Below are 18,100 nucleotides of genomic sequence, written 5' to 3'. Positions count from 1 at the left end.
CGGTCACGAGCGGCCTTGGGGATTCTTACATTAAGGGTGATGAATCTTGTGGTGTTAAGAAACTTATTGTTTATTGTTTGATGCTCTATATTATTTATGTCACATTGATCATGAGATTGTGGGATCTATACTATCTAGTTGCTACTTGCGGAGTTCGTTTTGGACTCATTCTTGCTATCTCCCCCACACCTCAGGAGAAGTATTGGGCTTATGATCAAACAATCAGTTGGATCCTGTAGAGTGAAGTTAATACCCGAAGTTTGGAGTTATCTTCCGTGGTTTGCTACCTAAGGTTGTTTCTGATTTATTATGTACGTTATATAATTTATGCGTTGTCCTTTGATATTACCCCTTATTTGTAGCTATATGTGAGGTTTGTCTTCTGAAACTCACGTATGGTGCATATCTGATTTTATTCTTAAAATCGGTTTATTCTTAAAATTGGATGTTACAGATAGGTTGGAATAGATAATGAAATAATGCAGTTCCCATTAGTTAAGAGCACTTTTTTAGCTGTGTAATTTTAGTTTCGGCTGTTTGGATCTACCGCAGCTAAATATAGAGAGCCGGCTAAATTTACTAGTAATTATGTAAGAGATGAAATTGCACTCAAAAATACATTATTTAACATGTGCATGGTCGGCATTTCGATCTGGTTGTTTGCAGCCTCAAGTTGGCCGGGCATCTTCACGCTTTGTTTATGTTAATTGGGATCTGGTTGGCTTGTCGTTTGACTTTGTTTCAAAGGCCTTGTTTAGTTCCAAAAAATTTTGTAAAATTTTTCAGATTTTCTGTCACATCGAATCTTTAGACGTATGTATGGAGTATTAAATATAGATGAAAATAAAAACTAATTGCACAGTTTGATCGAAATTGACGAGACGAATCTTTTAAGTCTAGTTAGTCCATGATTAGACAATATTTATCAAATACAAATGAAAATGCTATAGTGTTGATTTCTCAAAATTTTTTAGAACTACACAATGCCAAAGCTATTTGATCAAACTGCACCAATGGGCACAAAACCCAACCGATAAATTATAAATATTCCTGTAGGCACGCATCAAACAATAGCAGGGAGGCATATGCGCCGCACATGAGCAAATACATGGTCTGATCGAAATATTCGCATCTTCTGTGATCCTGCAAAACAAATCTGCCACCCACGTGAACTCATCGTGATGCAGAAATGAACATTTATGTTTGTGGCAGCTGGCCTATAATAATAATAATCTGCCACCCACGTGAAATCCGTGATGCAGAAATGAACATTTATGTTTGTGGCAGCTGGCCGACACTAACTCTAGCCAGCTTGTGTTCCTTAAAAAAAACTCTACCCAGCTTGGTTTTCGTTTTTTTCCGGTTACAACCACTTTGGGGGCTTGTTTACTTCAAAAAATTTTGTAAAATAAGAATAGTAGCACTTTTGTTTGTATTTGACAAATATTGTCCAATTATGGACTAACTAGGCTCAAAAGATTCATCTTGTCAATTCCGACCAAATTGTGCAATTAATTTTTATTTTTATCTATATTGAATACTCCATGCATACGTCTAAAAATTCGATGTGACGGAGAATCTGAAAAATTTTGTAAAATTTTTGGGAAACTAAACAAGGCCTGGATGGATCCACAAGTCATTTCGGTGAGCATGGTGAAAGAGTAGGATTTTTTTTGAAAGAACAGGAGGGACAAGGAGCCCCTACACTAGAATGATGCTGTCTTAGGCCTTGTTTAGTTTCTAAGGTGAAAAGTTTTTGGGTACTGTAGTAGTTTTGTTTGTATTAGATTAATTAGATTTAAAAAATTTGTCTCACAAATTATAGATAAACTGTACAATTAGTTATTTTTATCTATATTTAATACTCCATCCATGTGTCGTAAGATTCGATGTGACGAGGACTTTTGAAATTTTTTTGAATCTTGGGTGAACTTAGGCTTTGTTCAGTTCCCCAAAAAAATTGGTTTCGGGTACCGTAACAATTTTGTTTTTATTTGGCAAATATTGTCCAATCATGAACTAACTAAGGCCTAAACCTAAAAGATTCATCTCGCAATTTACAAACAAACTGTGTAATTAGTTTTTAATTTTTATCTATATTTAATACTTCATACAAGTGCCACAAAATTTAATGTGATGAGGAATCTTGAATTTTTTTTAATTTTTGGGTGAACTAAACAAGGACTTATGATATGTACTCCTCATGATGATATGAGTACCTTTCATGACGATATGAGTTCGCCAGAGAGCATTTATTTCGACATAGGCATCAAGGACACTTCCAGAAACTATCGTGGTTTCTATGTAGTGTCACTTAAGCACTTTGCTGATGTGGCAGGAGTGTTATTAAAGAGAGAGTAAAAATCATAGAAACTGAGTCTAAGTTAGAAACCATATCCACACAAAATCCAAGACATGAAGTGATATGATTAGCTGAGAATGGAGAAAAAATAGATGTGACTGGATAAAAAATATTATATAAAAACTATCTATTGAAATTATAGTTTCTATATATAGTGTGTGTAAAAATTAATAGATATAGAAAATACATGTAATTTTTAGCGTTGGAAGTACCCTAAGATACACACATTTTTAATAGAATGACTCTACGTACACTACACACGCATGAAACAATTATTGGCGCAGATAGGCACATGACCACACGCATGCTACGATCGAAATATTCGCGAGTCAAGGAAACTGAGAAATGAAATTGACCTGAACAATACATTATTCATCATGTGCATCTTATTCACCCTTTTGTTTCTCTTAACTGGGCTCAAGATGGCTTCTTGTTTGACTTAATTTCTGCTAATTGGCATCTTCATAAGTGAGCTATAGACACGTTTGTCCACATGGCTAATAACAAAAAAAAATTGAAATTGGCATCATATCAAATTCTGAAGAATCTTTGGTTAGGTGCTCTATGCTGGAGAGTCTCTAGGTCGTCGTTCCATTTTATTGAGACATGAACCCTCTAGTGTTGGACTTGTGAGGTCAAGATCGGCGAGTAATTATTTATTTTAGTCTTAAATAAAGGAAGCACTTGATATTTTTTAATGATAAAATATAAAAATGACAGTCCTCGTTTTGCGGTTACATTTATGGGCAGTTCTGAAAGAAAAGATAGCAAACAGAGATAGGAAATACAAGGTGTGAGTTTACTTGGGCCTCCAAATTTTGGCGTGTCCTAGACAGGGCTGACACTACCCATTTTGGGGGCCCAAGGGTCTTCCTGGCAACAGTAAGTATATATATATATATATATATATATATATATATGCTTGCATACATGTCATCCTTCGGTCCTTGCCTAATGTTCCTAGTCTCTTCAATATTCATTCTCATCGCTGCTCATACTCAAGTACTGCTAGCTCAGGAGAAGATAGGAGGAGCGAGTTTGACACCACAAGCTCACTACCAGCTAAGAGCAAGTAAGTAGGTTCAATGCTGAGGTGGAGGAGAGATGATATGAGAGAGATGAGAAACAGACTGCAAAGTTATAACCGGCTTAAACATAGTTAAGTAAGAAACTTTAGGAGATAGATAAATAAACTATCTATTAAAAATAAAGAGCTAATTACTGTATAGGTGGACTGAAAGGTAGGCTCCAAAGACACTTAGAGCACTCACAATACAGACTCTATCACAGAGTCTAAAGTTATTTATTACCTCGAACAATGTGGACTTAGAGTCTAAATAAGACATGGAGTCTTATTTTTTCTACCTCTTTCTTCAATAAATATGTTGCCACATCAGCAAAATACCATAAATAATATGTAATTAATTGTCTTGGACTCTGTGATAGAGTCTTGCATTGTGAGTGCTCTTATAGCCAATAGCTCGCTATATTAATAGTCTTGCTCTAATCTAGGACCCTCGTCTGAACAATAATACATTAGCTTTGTGCCATTATAAAGGGGTTCCTACATCTGCTTGCTAATTGGAATACTAGAAGCCTTAACTTGTAAGATAAACCTTTAAAAGGTTTTATAGTGAACCCTGTCACCCTTCCTTGGTAATAGGTCAACACGATGATAACCTCAAGCGAAACGGTAAATCCCGATCATGATGAAAATGTACAACCTTTATAGAGTATAAAACTTTTATAACCACCGTACTCATTGTCATGAGTGGCCTTGGACTTCTTATGGAATAATGACAAATGATTGTTGATGTTTTAAATGCTATTCATTATTCATGTTATTAGTTTCATGTGATTAATCGGGGCAATCACTAAACTTGTTGATACAAATGCAAATTTTTTGACTCATTAAAAACTAATTGCAGGAAACCAGTGTCAACCTTTTGAGTAGAGATCGTTGCCTTATTATGTAATCAAGGGACAGCTTGTGTAGTATTACATCAGCTCACACACATTCTAGGATGTTCAATATTTCTCTCTCCCCTCACACACGCACACACAAATACACGATCAAAGTAGGGCTTTGCTACGGTACTCCCAAATAATTGTCAGCCATTCATTTATTTTGATCGGACGGTTTCGATAATATATTACTTCTAGAAGGTAATAGATGAAATAAATATTTATTTAATTTTTTAATTAGTAAAATCAAATAAATAAAGAAAGTTTAAGATACATTATTTTCTCTAGATTTGATTGGTGCATGCATGATTTAGTGGATATGGTATATTTTTAAAAAAAATTTGCAACTTTAAACTTGATATATTTTGGTTACCATGTATTTATTCTTGTATGTGGCTTGATACACTTTTGATTTTGTATTTAATATGACTTGTATGTGTGATAGTAACAACATTTTGATTATGTGTTACCGTACATATGTATCTGATTACGTGTACGTGATATATGTGTATCATGTCATTAATGTGTACACACGTGTGTCAGCGAGTGGCCGGTAATGTGAGTACAAACGGTATGTGACTTACATGTTGCTAGCGTGTGTATACATGTTACGTACTACGTGTATGGCAATGCGAATATCTATATGGACAATTTCACAAAAGTAAATTTTTATTTTGGAAAAAATGGAAAAGAATTTGTCAACCTAGATTATACTCTGCTCAATCGAGGACGGTCGTGGGTGCACTCTACTGCACCCGACGCGAGTCTGCCTGGCCACTCAGCATTGATTACTTTTTTGTTTTCTTGGATTTTTTAATTTATTAAGTAATTCATAAAATATAAAAATCAATGGCTTAGATTGATTTGAGATATTACCTCCTTGAAGGTAAAATGTGTACCTTAGCATTGTCCATCAAAGTATAAGATGCTGCTTCCTTGTGCGACACATATCGATCTGTTACCAAGTCAAGCATTCATAGATTACAAAAACAACGATTCACCACAATAAATTAGTTTGCGAGTTTTATATAAGAGTACAGAGTAATATTACAACTGATCGAACAAAATTACAAATGGGTTACAAATGGTGTGCCATGGAGGGTCCTCCACTTTATTATTAGAGCAACCATAACTGAACAATAAACAGACCATCACTGTAACTGTAATAGCATAACCGAACTTCACAGCAGTACATAGAAACATCAATGACAAATAACAGTGCCATGGGATGACAGACAACTGTTTATTTTGCAAACTAGAAAGCAGGGAATAATATATATAAGATTCTAATCTCCACTCCATGCGAAGGGGGCGATCGCTGGCAGAAATGTATTTCGACTATTCAATAAGTGATGAAGGTGTGATCAACGACTACCTGCAGTTCCTCTGTGCTATATTTCAAATCATCTAACAAGAATTCGTTTATTGTTTTCTCATCTTTTTCTCCCAGTTTCTCCTCTCTGAGATGCACACCTTTGAGATTGCCAAGTGTGTTAACTCCAAACAGACCTTCGAAGGTTTGATACCTCATCTCAATAATCTCAAGTGCTGGCATTGCGTTGTCACAGAAGCCCAGCTTTGGAACACGAGGTGCAAAGAACCGAAGAAGCTTAAGGCTTTTGAATCCTTTTGGAACAAAGATCTCCCCATCAGATTGTGATTTATTCTTCTCGAGGACATTCACTATATCATTATCCTGCTTGGCTCCACTAAATGAAAATGTGAGAGAATACAGCAGCGGCATGCTGGAGAGGAGATCCAAAGTACCTGTCCTGAGAACTGTGACAGATAGGGTTAACTTGTTCAGTGTGTGTAGTTTCTGGAGCCAATTTGGGGTTTCTTCTAACTTTCCTGAAAGCTCAAGTGCAACGAGATATCTTGGAGCTGCGGACATTTTGTCTAGTGATTCGATAAATTCAGAATCTAAATCGTTGATTGCCAGAGTCTGCAGACCACAGCTGCAAAGGTACTCAATAGAAGATAATAGTTGTTCGAAGATTTGAATTTTATCTGGACCCTCTATACTCAGCTTGTAAATACTCAGCTTCTTTAGCTCCGTCAACAAATAAAAGCTTTCTACAGCTGTTGTTTTGTTGATCTCGATCCCAGAAAGTATGCGCAGTGCTTTCATCCCATTACCCTCGTTATCTTGCAAACGCAGTGCTTTCATTCCATCGTCCTCTTTATCTTGCAACTGTTGCTTCTTACGTTTTTCTTCAGGCAGCCTTAACCCTTTCCGTGGGTTTTTGTTTTTACTCCCACCAAGTATGCTAGTGATCCGTTTTAGTTTCCTTACATTTTCAGGAAGCTCTTCAACATCTGTTTCCCTTATGTCAAGTGTTTCTAAAAACTCAAGTTTCCCAATTCTCGGTGGAATTTCAGTAATAGCTGTTCCTCGGAGGCTCAAATACTTCAGTATAAGCATTTTACAAATGTGATTCATATGTTTGTCTCTAACTCCCTTCAGTCCTTGAAAATCCAGGACTTGTATTAATCTGTTATTAAATTCTTGAAAACGCAGCTGATTAATGTTCCCAAAAGCGGTCAGCGACCGCACTTGAGACAGATTGAAGCCTTTTGTTGAATCTCCAGGCTTAGAACTACTGCTCTGCATGGACAGTCGACGAACTTTACCACTCGGTGCTGGCATCATCCAGTGCCCACCAATCACCGTAATAAAATTCTCTTCTCTTGCTTTGGATGCAATATAGTCAAGAACCATGTCATGTACTTGAAAGGTTTTTAGCTTTCCGTTGCTGCTGTGATCCACAGGACGTATTAACTTCCTTCTTAAAAGCTGATTAAAGTATGTCTCTGCAAGTTCCTCCTCTGTCAGCCCATACTTCTTAGTAACAAAACCTTCAGCTATCCATCGCCAGGTTACACACTTCCTACTAGTTTTACAACCCTTTGGAAACATGGCTAAGTACAATAAGCAGGTCTTGAGATCTCCATGCAGATCATTGTAGCAACAATCAAGAATCCTTTTAACTCCTTCCAGAGTAAGAGAATTTACTTGTTTGTCAAACACCTCAGTAACGGAAGTCTCTCGTGCTGGCAATCTTTTGCAAAGCTTATCCCAATACTTCGTCGGTTTGTTTTGGTTGCAGGCCACAAGACCAGCCATGGTGACTATGGCCAAAGGCTGGCCCCCACACCTTCTCCATAATTCTCCATGGTGTATTATTTCCTTGTCGCTGTGTTTCTGCTTTTGCTTGGATAAATTATTGGCATCACCATCATTGCGGCATTTCGATTCAGAAACACTTTGCTTGAATAACATCTCGGCATCTTCATCACAGAGAAAATCAATTGAAAAGATATGATCTTTTTCACTCTGGTAGCAGGCTGCACCAACAGAACGAAGTCTTGAAGTAACTATTATTCTGCTGCTTCTATTATTATCTGGCAAACAACGTGATATTTGCTTCCATGTTTCTGCCGACCATATGTCATCAACTAAGATGATATACCTGGCAAACAGGGACAAGAGAAATCTCATATGAGACAAAAAAACAAGATTCAAAAAGTGGCATATATTTTAGGACAGATTGTACAGATTGTTTACTGATGTAATCTTGAGTAGTGAGATGACTTTGGATGACGTAGCATATATTACACAGCGTTCGTTTTTTTCTTGATTTCATATGAGTGTAAATACGATAGCAAAATGATTAAAATTAGGACCAAGAAGAAGTGTCTGCTAGAGAACGCCCACATGGCTGCCTTGAGCTAAGGTACCAAGGAGTACATAATAACATGATATCCTACTGCAAACCTAAGGTTAATATGTGCGCTTGTGGTTCGATTCGTAATGAGTGTGATTGTCAACGAGATTTGTGCTTTGGATTGACTTGTTGAAGTAACTGTGGCATGAGTTGGGTTGTGTGTAATGTGTCTCTTGTCTTGTGGTTGTGGAGCTCGGAAATGGTGGTCGGCGGCGAAGGTGAAGGTCAAGCGGGTCCATGCTGATGGACTGGGAGCAATGAAGGATGGATGTCGAGGCTTGGATGGAGGGACTGGAGAAGCTAGGTGACGTCATCAACAAGTACATGGGAGATGGACTATGTTAACCAAGTCAAGACAGTGGAAGTCAAGCGAAGGCGCTAGAGGACTTGATGGCCGGGTGGCCAAGGACAACGGTGACATGTGTTGAGCGGTTTTGTGGTTTGGACCTCAAAACTCGGGTGCAGTTCCGGCGGGAACCAGAGGCAGCACGTGGAGTCATCATGAGGCTTGCATCGAGGCAAAACTAGGTCATAAAGGGCATGTGTCTATTGGATTACCAGATCTTTGAGTTGGACCAGAAAACACCTTCGGTTATGTGGTTCGCTCCAAATATATAAGGGGCAAGTTGGGAATGTGTATCTATAAATAAGTGGAGAATTCCCTAATCATCCTTATCTCTTTAGTGCATTGTTTGTCTAAACGGGCGTTTAGACCGTTTAAACGATGTATAAACGCTACACAGTGGTACACTGTTTCTGATTAATCATTTGTTTAGACTGCTTAATGAAAGGTGACCGGCTATTTACCATTTAACATCTAGGAAAACATTGCTTTAGTGAGTCTTTTTTACCCTTGCTAGGTTTTCCCCTCCCTCTAGATTGTTGTAGGAGATCAAAAGATGAAGTAGCTATTGCAAATCCTTCATTTGTGTTCTATGAACCTTTTGAAAGTGGGAAGATAGGCCCTTACCTCTCGTTCTCCTCTAGGATTTGAAATTCTTCTCGTTGTTGTTCTTCATTCTTTGCTTTCCCTATATCATGTTTTGCGTCAACTTTTTGTTTGAAGTGGTTTTGGGTCATTCAACTAATCCAAGATGAGGTAGGACATGTGTTGATAACTTCTACCAAGTGAATTTCTCCCAATCCACATGAGCTCATAGCTCGAGGTAATTTTGTCTTTTGGGGGAAGAAAAACCAAGTTCAACATGAAATGTCAAATTCTCGTGATTTGACTAAGTCTTAGGCGATGATTTCTTAGGGACAGCCCACCAATAGCCTTTGTGACCATCTGGTAAAATTTTGGTGACAACTGGTTTTTTACTTAGCCAAGATATGATCAAGTTTCAGGTTTTTTGGGTGTTGTTTGTGCACTGGTCGTCTCCTTGGGGGCACCGGATCTTGCACCATACATGACCGGTGCTTAGGGTTCTTTGTGTTCGTGCTATGTTTCTGCACCTAGGCATCCAGTATGCATCGGTCATGCACACTGGATAGGAGACTGATTATGTATAGTGTAGGTGGTGTGAACAGACCCTGACCTAAGCTCATCTCATTCAGTCAAAGAACATTGGAGACTGTAGAAATGTATAGTAGAGGGCAAATACACCGCACACCCGATAGGGGGGAGTGGCCTTTCAATATATAGCCAGGAAGGTTAAGGTACAAGTTGTGTATGATTACAACATACACTATACATCACGTATACTATGAGTCAGCTATACATATCTAATATATATCTATGTATATCTCTAATACCCACCCTTAGTCGTAGCAGCAAAGTCTCGGATGCAAAGACTATTCCTAAAGTCAGTAAAGAGCTATACAGGTAAGCCTTTGGTCGTGATGTCCGCAAACTGGTGTGACGATGGGACATGGAGCACTCGGACCTGACCCAGAGCAACCTTATCACGGACAAAGTGAATGTCAATCTCAATATGCTTCGTGCGGCGATGATGAACAGGATCCCTGGTCATGTATGCTGCACTGACATTATCACAGTAAACAATCGTCACCGAAGTGAGCAGAGTGTGGAGCTCCTGGAGCAACTGACGAATTCAACATGTCTCTGCAACAGCGTGTGCAACAACCCTGTATTCCTCCTCGGCGCTGGAGCAAGAGACGCTGGTCTGCCATTTAGAAGACTAAGACACCAAGTTGTCACCAAGATAGACACAGTAACTCGAGGTCGAGCATCGAGAATCTGGACAACTGGCCCAGTCAGCATCCGAGTAGGTGGTGAGACTATCAACCGGTCCAGCACTGAGATGAAGACCAGCAAACTATGTGCCCTTGACATAATGAAGAATCCTCTTAAACAATGCGAGATGATGTTTCCTCGGGTCATGCATAAACAGACAGACTTGCTAACAGCATAGGCTGTGCCAGGACGAGTCAGTGTCAAGTACTGGAGAGCACCGACAAGACAACGGTAGTGTGTCAGATCAGTGACAAGAGATCCATCGGTGGCAGAAAGCTTCATACGGGCATCAACTGGAGTGGTTGTAGAGTGACATTCGGACATGGCAGCATGCTGACTGATAGACCCCCCAACTGATCTCTATTGGATCACTCAGGGGCTATACCCATCGGGCATGCTCGTGCGCACCATCTAATCAAAAGCTATGCAGAGCCTAAGCTCACTCACTACCTCCACCCTAGACTCAAGGACTCTATAATACCCCTAGCCCCCGACCAACAGAAGCTTGTGCCTGGCCAATGCTCAACCCAAGCCCGAGCTAGTGGCTGGGCCAATGGCCAACACCCTAAGCATTGGCTGGTAGCCGAGCATTCGTGGCTCGGGGGCTCCCACCCAAACAACAGGCAAAGAGCTGTCAACCAATCCTTCAACAGAGTCATGTAGATGGCATGACACAATTGGGAAAACTAGACCACTAGCTAGAAGGGCCTAGACCTCCTAGGCCTACTTGTTAGCCCCTGATCTAGGGAATCTTCGCCATCATGGAAGCCTCAAGAAGGCTCACTGGGTAGAGGCCAGTCTAGTGGGGACAATCCCTATTGGTCAAGCGCTAGGATACCAAAACATCAGGCAAAGCTCCCCCAAATCCACGACAACATTGAGGTTCATCCATGTTGCAACAGCACCCTCCTAGGTCTTGGTGCATGAAGGGTACTATAGCTCTCAAACCGCCTTGTACTCGACCTTCCCAGAATATAAGGGCAAGTTCGTCAGCTGCCATAGAAGAGGGGCTTCTTCCCCTTTCAGTCATTTGCCAGGAAGCAGAGCACTAGAGCTCGACAGAAGAATAGCGTAATAGAGAGGAACACCCCCACCAGCAACCGAGAAAGTGAGAGGAGCATTTCCCTTACTTGCTAGGAGATAAACCTCACTGCTGATGAGCCGTAGGTTAGCACCAAGCAATCCCTAGCCAAACTCTCTTTGTACTTCATTGTAAACCCCCAATTTGGGTGCTCTCGAATGTAAAGAACTACTAATTGCTGGATGTAGGGCCTCAAAAGCCTAAACCAGGATACATTTTGTTGTCTTCTCTCATGTTCTTAAGTAACCAAGCTACTGAAGAACCACGCTCCTAACATTCGATGAACAACATGCACGGCATGGTAATGAACCGATGACAAAAGTGTAGTTTGAAGAAATTTGATAATCTAGAATCAAAATTTCAATGGGATCAAAGTTGCATCATCGACAACTACTCTATCTGACTAAAGTGCGACTAGGAGGACACACCGTCAAGTGTAGAACATCTATCCAATAGCAAAATGCAGAATTGATGGCAGTAAAACCAAATTGGACGCTACCAATTGACAACTATTACAAGGAAAACTCCACAAGGACATAATAGAAGCATGATGCCTATCTAGGCAAATGAAGTCATTCATCATCATGGATGATGTGGTACTCAAGCACAACACCTTTATGGTCCTTTAATTGTGTATTGATCCTAAACATGGCAAATGGTTACTAATTGACATCCACACAAGGATCTACATGTTGGTGTTTGGCAACCAACAACCTATCATGGGGTTACAGGGATAGAGTTTGGTGGCCTTCGGCGTATGCAGAACTCGATGGTAAATGGGTAGGCAATGATGTATACTAGTTCAGGCCGCTAGTATAGCGTAACACCTTACATCCAGTTCAACGTGATGCCTTTGTGTTGGACTGTTGTGTATGATATGTTGTGCAATCTGCTGATCTATGGAGCCTTCCATCCTTATATAGTCTAGGAAGCAAGTCTCCTAGTCAGTTACAATGTTGGAGTCCTAGTAGGATTACAGAGAGTCTTAGTCAAACTAGGCCTTCGTCTTTCCTTGCAGGGTACTTGGAGACTATGTCCCACATAGCAAACTTAGAAGCCCACGGAATTGGTTGTCCTAGATCTGGAATCACTAAGGTGAACGACGAATGTGTGAATAGTGAAATGCATTTGTGAAAGTTACTCTTTGAGCTGTTAATATGTAGAACGAGTGGCACCCATGCCATGGACATGGATGGGTTCACCCATCATGGGGCATGCTATAAACTCGTTTCCCATAGTGGGGAGCTCATATCCATCCGAAGGATCATAGGACGGAGGTTCATGAAGAAGGATCCTCCGGAGCAACCAGGTAGGGGAAGGTGGTGCCGAGCCCCCAACAATACTTTCACCAAATTAAATCATCCATTTTCTGGTTTCCACATAGAGTGTGCTCTCTAATACAAAGAACTATTCTCTGTTGTTAGTAGCAAGGTTTTCTTTTTCGGTAGGAAATTTTTTTCGGCACCTGCCGATAAATAAGAAATTTCGAAAGCCCAAGCCAGGATACATTGTCATATCGTCTATTGTGTTGTTGAGTACCGGAGCCACCGAAGACCAGCATGCCATGGTGATGATCTGATGACACTTAAAACCTATCACTGTCTGGTTGTAGAAATTTCAGTTCAAAGCAATTGCAGGGGAAACATCTAATGTGATTGCAGGTGACAGTGCACGAAAAACTATAATGCAAAGGAATAATAGAAATGAAACTGTAATGGAATGGAACAATAGAAATGGAACTATGAAATGGATAATGCTAGATTATTTGTTACTCTCGTGAGACAAAGATTTTAAGTGTACCTCTTTTCCTGCAGGTGCTCCTTTACCGTTGTTGCTGAAGTCAATTTGGACCGCCCAGAATTGTCATGCTGTGTCGGTGTGTGCCTTCGGCAGAGTTGTAAAGCTCGTTTGAATTGGCCTGGAATGCATTTCTCTGTATTCCTTTTCTCAGAGTTTTCATAACTGTCTTGCTGATTGTAATCTGGGATGATTTGACTCAGAATATCACGGAAAACGGCTTCTTCATCATAGTTCTGAGACACTGTGACCCAAGCCCGGCAGTCAAAATCTTTCATAACTTTATTGAACAGCGCCATGGCAATCGTGGTCTTTCCCACACCCCCAAATCCAACAATGGATGCAACAGTTCGGTCCTTCACAGCTTTGTTCTCCACCCACTTCTCAAGTTCCTCCATGACAGTCCTCGTTCCGACAGGCTCCTTCATAGTCATCTCACGCCTTGGGAGCTGATCCTCAGCAATTTCGTCGTACCCAGGGACATCATCAGACGAGTCATTGCTTTCTCTGCCTTTTGGGCTCTCCACTCCGTATCTCATGCGTCGGTCCGCGATTAGTTGAGCCCGGACCTTGAGCTCTGCAATATTGGAAGCAATTTCATGGCGAGGCCAGCACGTCCAGAGGTCATAAAGCAGTGCGGCCAGCCATGGGCAGCAGCACTTGCCAGAAAAGTTTGAATCCTTGGGGAGGCGATGGGCAAAGTCATCTATGCAGTCCTCACAGTCATAGGCCATGTCACGGATCTGCTTCATCCAGTCCTTCTTCCGATTATCGTGGTCATCCTGGGTGAGGTCAAGAAGGAAGGCCTTCATGCTGGCGAGCTCATCGTTGATGTACTGGATGTCACCACGTACGCCCCTTATCAGAGCATATTCCTGGGCAAGAAGACTGCCCAGCTTGCCCACAAGACTGTTGATGGTTGATTCTGAAGCACCTACCACAAGATCCATCTTCGTGCTATCTTGGTTCTTCAACAGAAGATTGGAATTATCTGCCCATTGCAAGAAAGCATTGAGTTCAGTCTCTGTTTAATTTTGCTACCTGGTATACCTATATAGAATGATTATGTACTAGTAGGTTATTAGAATTAATTTCCGGTTGTTTTCGGTGTGATGGATCGGAAGTTGCGGATAATATAAGAGCGTTATTATTTGTTGTCTCTTGGAGACGGAGAGGAGCAAGCGAGACTATGGTTTTGGGGAGAGAAGGACATGATGGATGAGGCATGCATCCGACTCACCTTTCTCACAGGGGAAGCCTGTGTTTCATCATTGAGGTTGGAATGGAACATCAAAACCATGGAGTAGTAATAAGCACCTACAACAGACCAACAATATAATCCGTTTGCAATATCATTCTGGTGAATGCATGAATGAAAAATAGTGTGCGTAGTATATACGACGCAAGCAATTTTGCTCAGTCAGTCAAGCACAAAAGTTAAGATCTAGCTTAATTAGTGTCATGAGATGGCATTGTATTCCAATCGTTCGACAATAGAAAATAGACCACATATACATATATATATATATATATTGCACTGAAATATATAGGGAAGAGGGGAGATTAATTAGCAATGCAAATTCCAAGTGAGTTACCTTATTAGCTTGCTCAGGTACTGTACGCTCTGTAATGGATGGTTCGTTTGGTTCACCGGGCAAGAACATGGGCGACGACCATGTTGTTAGCTGGGTCGTCAGCTGCCATTGGCATTGCGAGGAAAGAAGCCGTTGTTGTCAGATCGGCATAGGAGCAGCCGAGGACGAGAGATGGGGGCAAGAGGGGAGACCTTCCTTGGGTTTGCGGATCAGACTGGGAACCTGCTCCTTTGCATAATCAATTAGCCATCGGAGTGGAGTCCATCTTCAAAGGGGGATAACAAGGCCCGAGGAGGAGGAGGTGCTAACCAGCGCAATCCTTAACCTTGTTTAGTTCCAAAAAATTTTGCAAAATAAAAATAGTACCACTTTCGTTTATATTTGATAAACATTATCCAATCATGTACTAACGAGACTCAAAAGATTCGTCTCGTCAATTCCGACCAAACTGTGCAATTAGTTTTTATTTTTGTCTATATTTAATACCTCATGCATGCGTCTAAAGATTTGATGTGACGGGGAATCTGAAAAATTTTGCAAAATTTTTGGGAACTAAACAAGGCCAAAACTAAGTAATTGGTCTCCATGGCCTTGTTTAGATTGAGGATGAAAATTTTTTTGGCGTCACATCAGATGTGTTGGAAGAATGTCGGGAAGGATTTTTAGAAACTAATAAAAAAATAAATTACATAGCTCGTCAGGAAACTACAAGACAAATCTATTAAGCATAATTAATCTATCATTAGCATATGTGGGTTACTGTAGCACTTAAGGCTAATCATAGAGTAACTAGGCTTAAAAGATTCGTCTCGCGATTTTTTCAACCAAACTGTGTATAATTAGTTTATTTTTTTATATATATTTAATATTTTATTTATGTCTCCAAAGATTCGATAGGATGGATGAAAATTTTTTGAGTAAATAAAGTGATGATAGAAACTGGTTTGCCCACGGACCCTGAAAGGAGATGGAAGCAGGGCACGAGTTGACAATATTTATCTGCAGTATATAGCAGTCGAGAAAACATGTACTATATGTATGTAGATCTCGAAGCATGCATGTGTACTTATTATCATAGAGATGCTTGCCAGCTGTACTAGCTACTCAAGTTAAAAGTTTTCTTAGACTAGGGACGGCATCAACGCGAGTCTGGTTTCCCGAAAATTTTTGGTTTTGACTATTGTGGTATTTTTTATTTGTATTTGATAAATATTGTTTAATCATAGATTATCTAGCTTTAAAAAATTCGTCTTGTAAATTACAGATAAAGTGTACATTTAGTTTTTATTTTTTTCTCTATTTAATACTTTATGTATGTGTCCAAAAATTTAATGTAACAAGAAATTTTAAAAAAATGGTTTTTGAGAGAAACTAACCTCATGACTTATTTAGATGTGAAAATTTTTTGGATTTCGCTACTGTAGCACTTTCGTTTGTTTATGATAAATATTGTCCAAATCATAGACTAACTAGGGTCAAAAGATTCGTCTCACAATTTACAGTCAAACTGTGTGATTAGTTTTTGTTATCGTCTATATTTAATGCTTCATGCATATGCCGCAAGATTCGATGTGACAAAGAAATTTAAAAACTTTTTGAATTTCGGATGAACTAAACAAAGCCTCACTATGATCGGAACGAGTGGGCCATGGCGGTGAGGGCCCCTAAAATTTAAGGGCTGGGACCATGGGAGACTGCTGAGCAACATACACAAGCGGACGAGGCGACGACCATGACCGACGACCCTACCACTAAGGCCTTGTTGTGGATACGATAGTATTTTTTTGTTTGTTTGTGACAAATATTATTCAGTTAAAAGATCATCTCACAAATTATAAGTATAATTAGTTAATTTTATCTATATTAAATGCTTTATGTATGTACCGTAAAATTTAATGTGATGAAAAAACTTAAATTTTTTTGAATTTTGGAATGAGGTAAACAAGGCCTAAGCAGGCAACCATCCGATCCGACCGCAGTACGGTGCTATTGTCCAATGCTGGGACAACACGTTCGTACTTTTGCATCTTAGGCCTTGTTTAATTTCCAAAAAAAATTTGCCACAGATTTTAGATTCTCCATCCCATCGAGTCTTACGGTTATAGTTTTCCAAATAGGCCACCCGGCACGGCACATGCACGGGCACGACATGACACGGCACGGGCACGGCAGCGCGCCGTGCCGTGCCTGATAGTGCCAACGTGCCGTAGTGATGGCCCACGCATGGCACTATCAAGGAGAAACTGTGTCGTGCCGTGTCAACAGGCCCGATGGCACTGCAGTGCCCATGCCGGCCTAGGCACAGCCACATGTTTCACAAAGTACTCCATCAGAATCAGAATTAAGTCAACAAGAAGATTATGAAATCTAAATTGCCAGAAAAGAACCAGAGAAAGAAAACCAAAGAAAACACACAAGCTAAGAAAATAGAAATATATTGAGAGCATGTGCAATGGCTGCCTCATTAAAACCTGCTAGGTAAAACTCACCCTTTTGAGAAACCCTAGTCATGAAAAAGAGTACAGCCTAGCTTCATGAAAGTTCAATGTTCTTACATTGTCCAAGTTCTCATATTACAAACCCAAGTTGAAGCCAAAATAAAGATTAAACATGAAGACTATGACTAAGGCTGGTTCCGTAGCATCTCGTCCTCATCATCCATGGTGGTGGCGCTGGCCTCCGCCGTGTCTTCAGAGACATTACGCCCAGCCCGGACGGCCGCCATCCTAACCGGCGGTGGCCTCAAACGGCTGCAAACAAACGAACTTGCACTGATTAGAACAAGAACAGAATAGAACATCAACTAGCAAAAGAAGAAGAAGTAAGAACGGGCGGGGCTAGGGTTAGGGTTTCGGCTTTCCTTGCACTCCCGGTCGCCGACGACGTAGAAGCATTCCCGAGTCCTCCGAGCAGCACCACTTCAGCGGATCTGCAGATAAGCATGGAAGAAGATTAGGGAACAACGAGAAGAAGAGCTGGGGATTAGGGATTTGGGGAATGGATCTAGCTAGCTGACCTGGTTCTTCATGGCTCCGGCGACTCTGGCTCTTGAGATGCCAGCCGGCGAGACGAAGGGGAGGTGACGACGGCGAGCCGCCGTCGCCCTCGCCCCGTGGAGTCGTCGTTCGCCACGGCTAACTCGACGTGAGTCAGTGAGGGTTGCGTTGCGGTGGGAGGGGAGAGGGGAGAGGCGAGGCGACGCGAATGAGGAGTTGTGGGGGCGGCCTTGGATTTTATACAAGGCTCAGCAATGGTCGGATCCAATGGGCAGCATCATCTAGGGTTTCAAGTCGGACGACTGATATTGAATATGTCATGCCTAAGCGGGCCAGGCCACATTTCCGTGCCGTGCCTGGGCTGGCCCATGGGCCGAAC

At 40.8% G+C, this 18,100-nt stretch overlaps 1 protein-coding gene across 1 annotated transcript; it reads right to left on the bottom strand.

Moving 5' to 3' along the window:
* Positions 5,309 to 15,021, bottom strand: LOC8076316 (disease resistance protein RPP13). Its single transcript, XM_002449961.2, has 4 exons — positions 14,726 to 15,021; positions 14,371 to 14,447; positions 13,134 to 14,121; positions 5,309 to 7,800 (listed from the first exon to the last, which is right to left on the bottom strand). Exons 3-4 carry the CDS (start codon positions 14,078 to 14,080, stop codon positions 5,670 to 5,672), a joined length of 3,078 nt encoding a protein of 1,025 aa, XP_002450006.2. The 5' UTR covers positions 14,081 to 14,121; positions 14,371 to 14,447; positions 14,726 to 15,021; the 3' UTR covers positions 5,309 to 5,669.

Source organism: Sorghum bicolor, chromosome 5, assembly GCF_000003195.3.
Source record: "Sorghum bicolor cultivar BTx623 chromosome 5, Sorghum_bicolor_NCBIv3, whole genome shotgun sequence".
Lineage (NCBI taxonomy): Eukaryota > Viridiplantae > Streptophyta > Magnoliopsida > Poales > Poaceae > Sorghum > Sorghum bicolor.
This window is presented reverse-complemented; position numbering and strand designations above follow the sequence as displayed.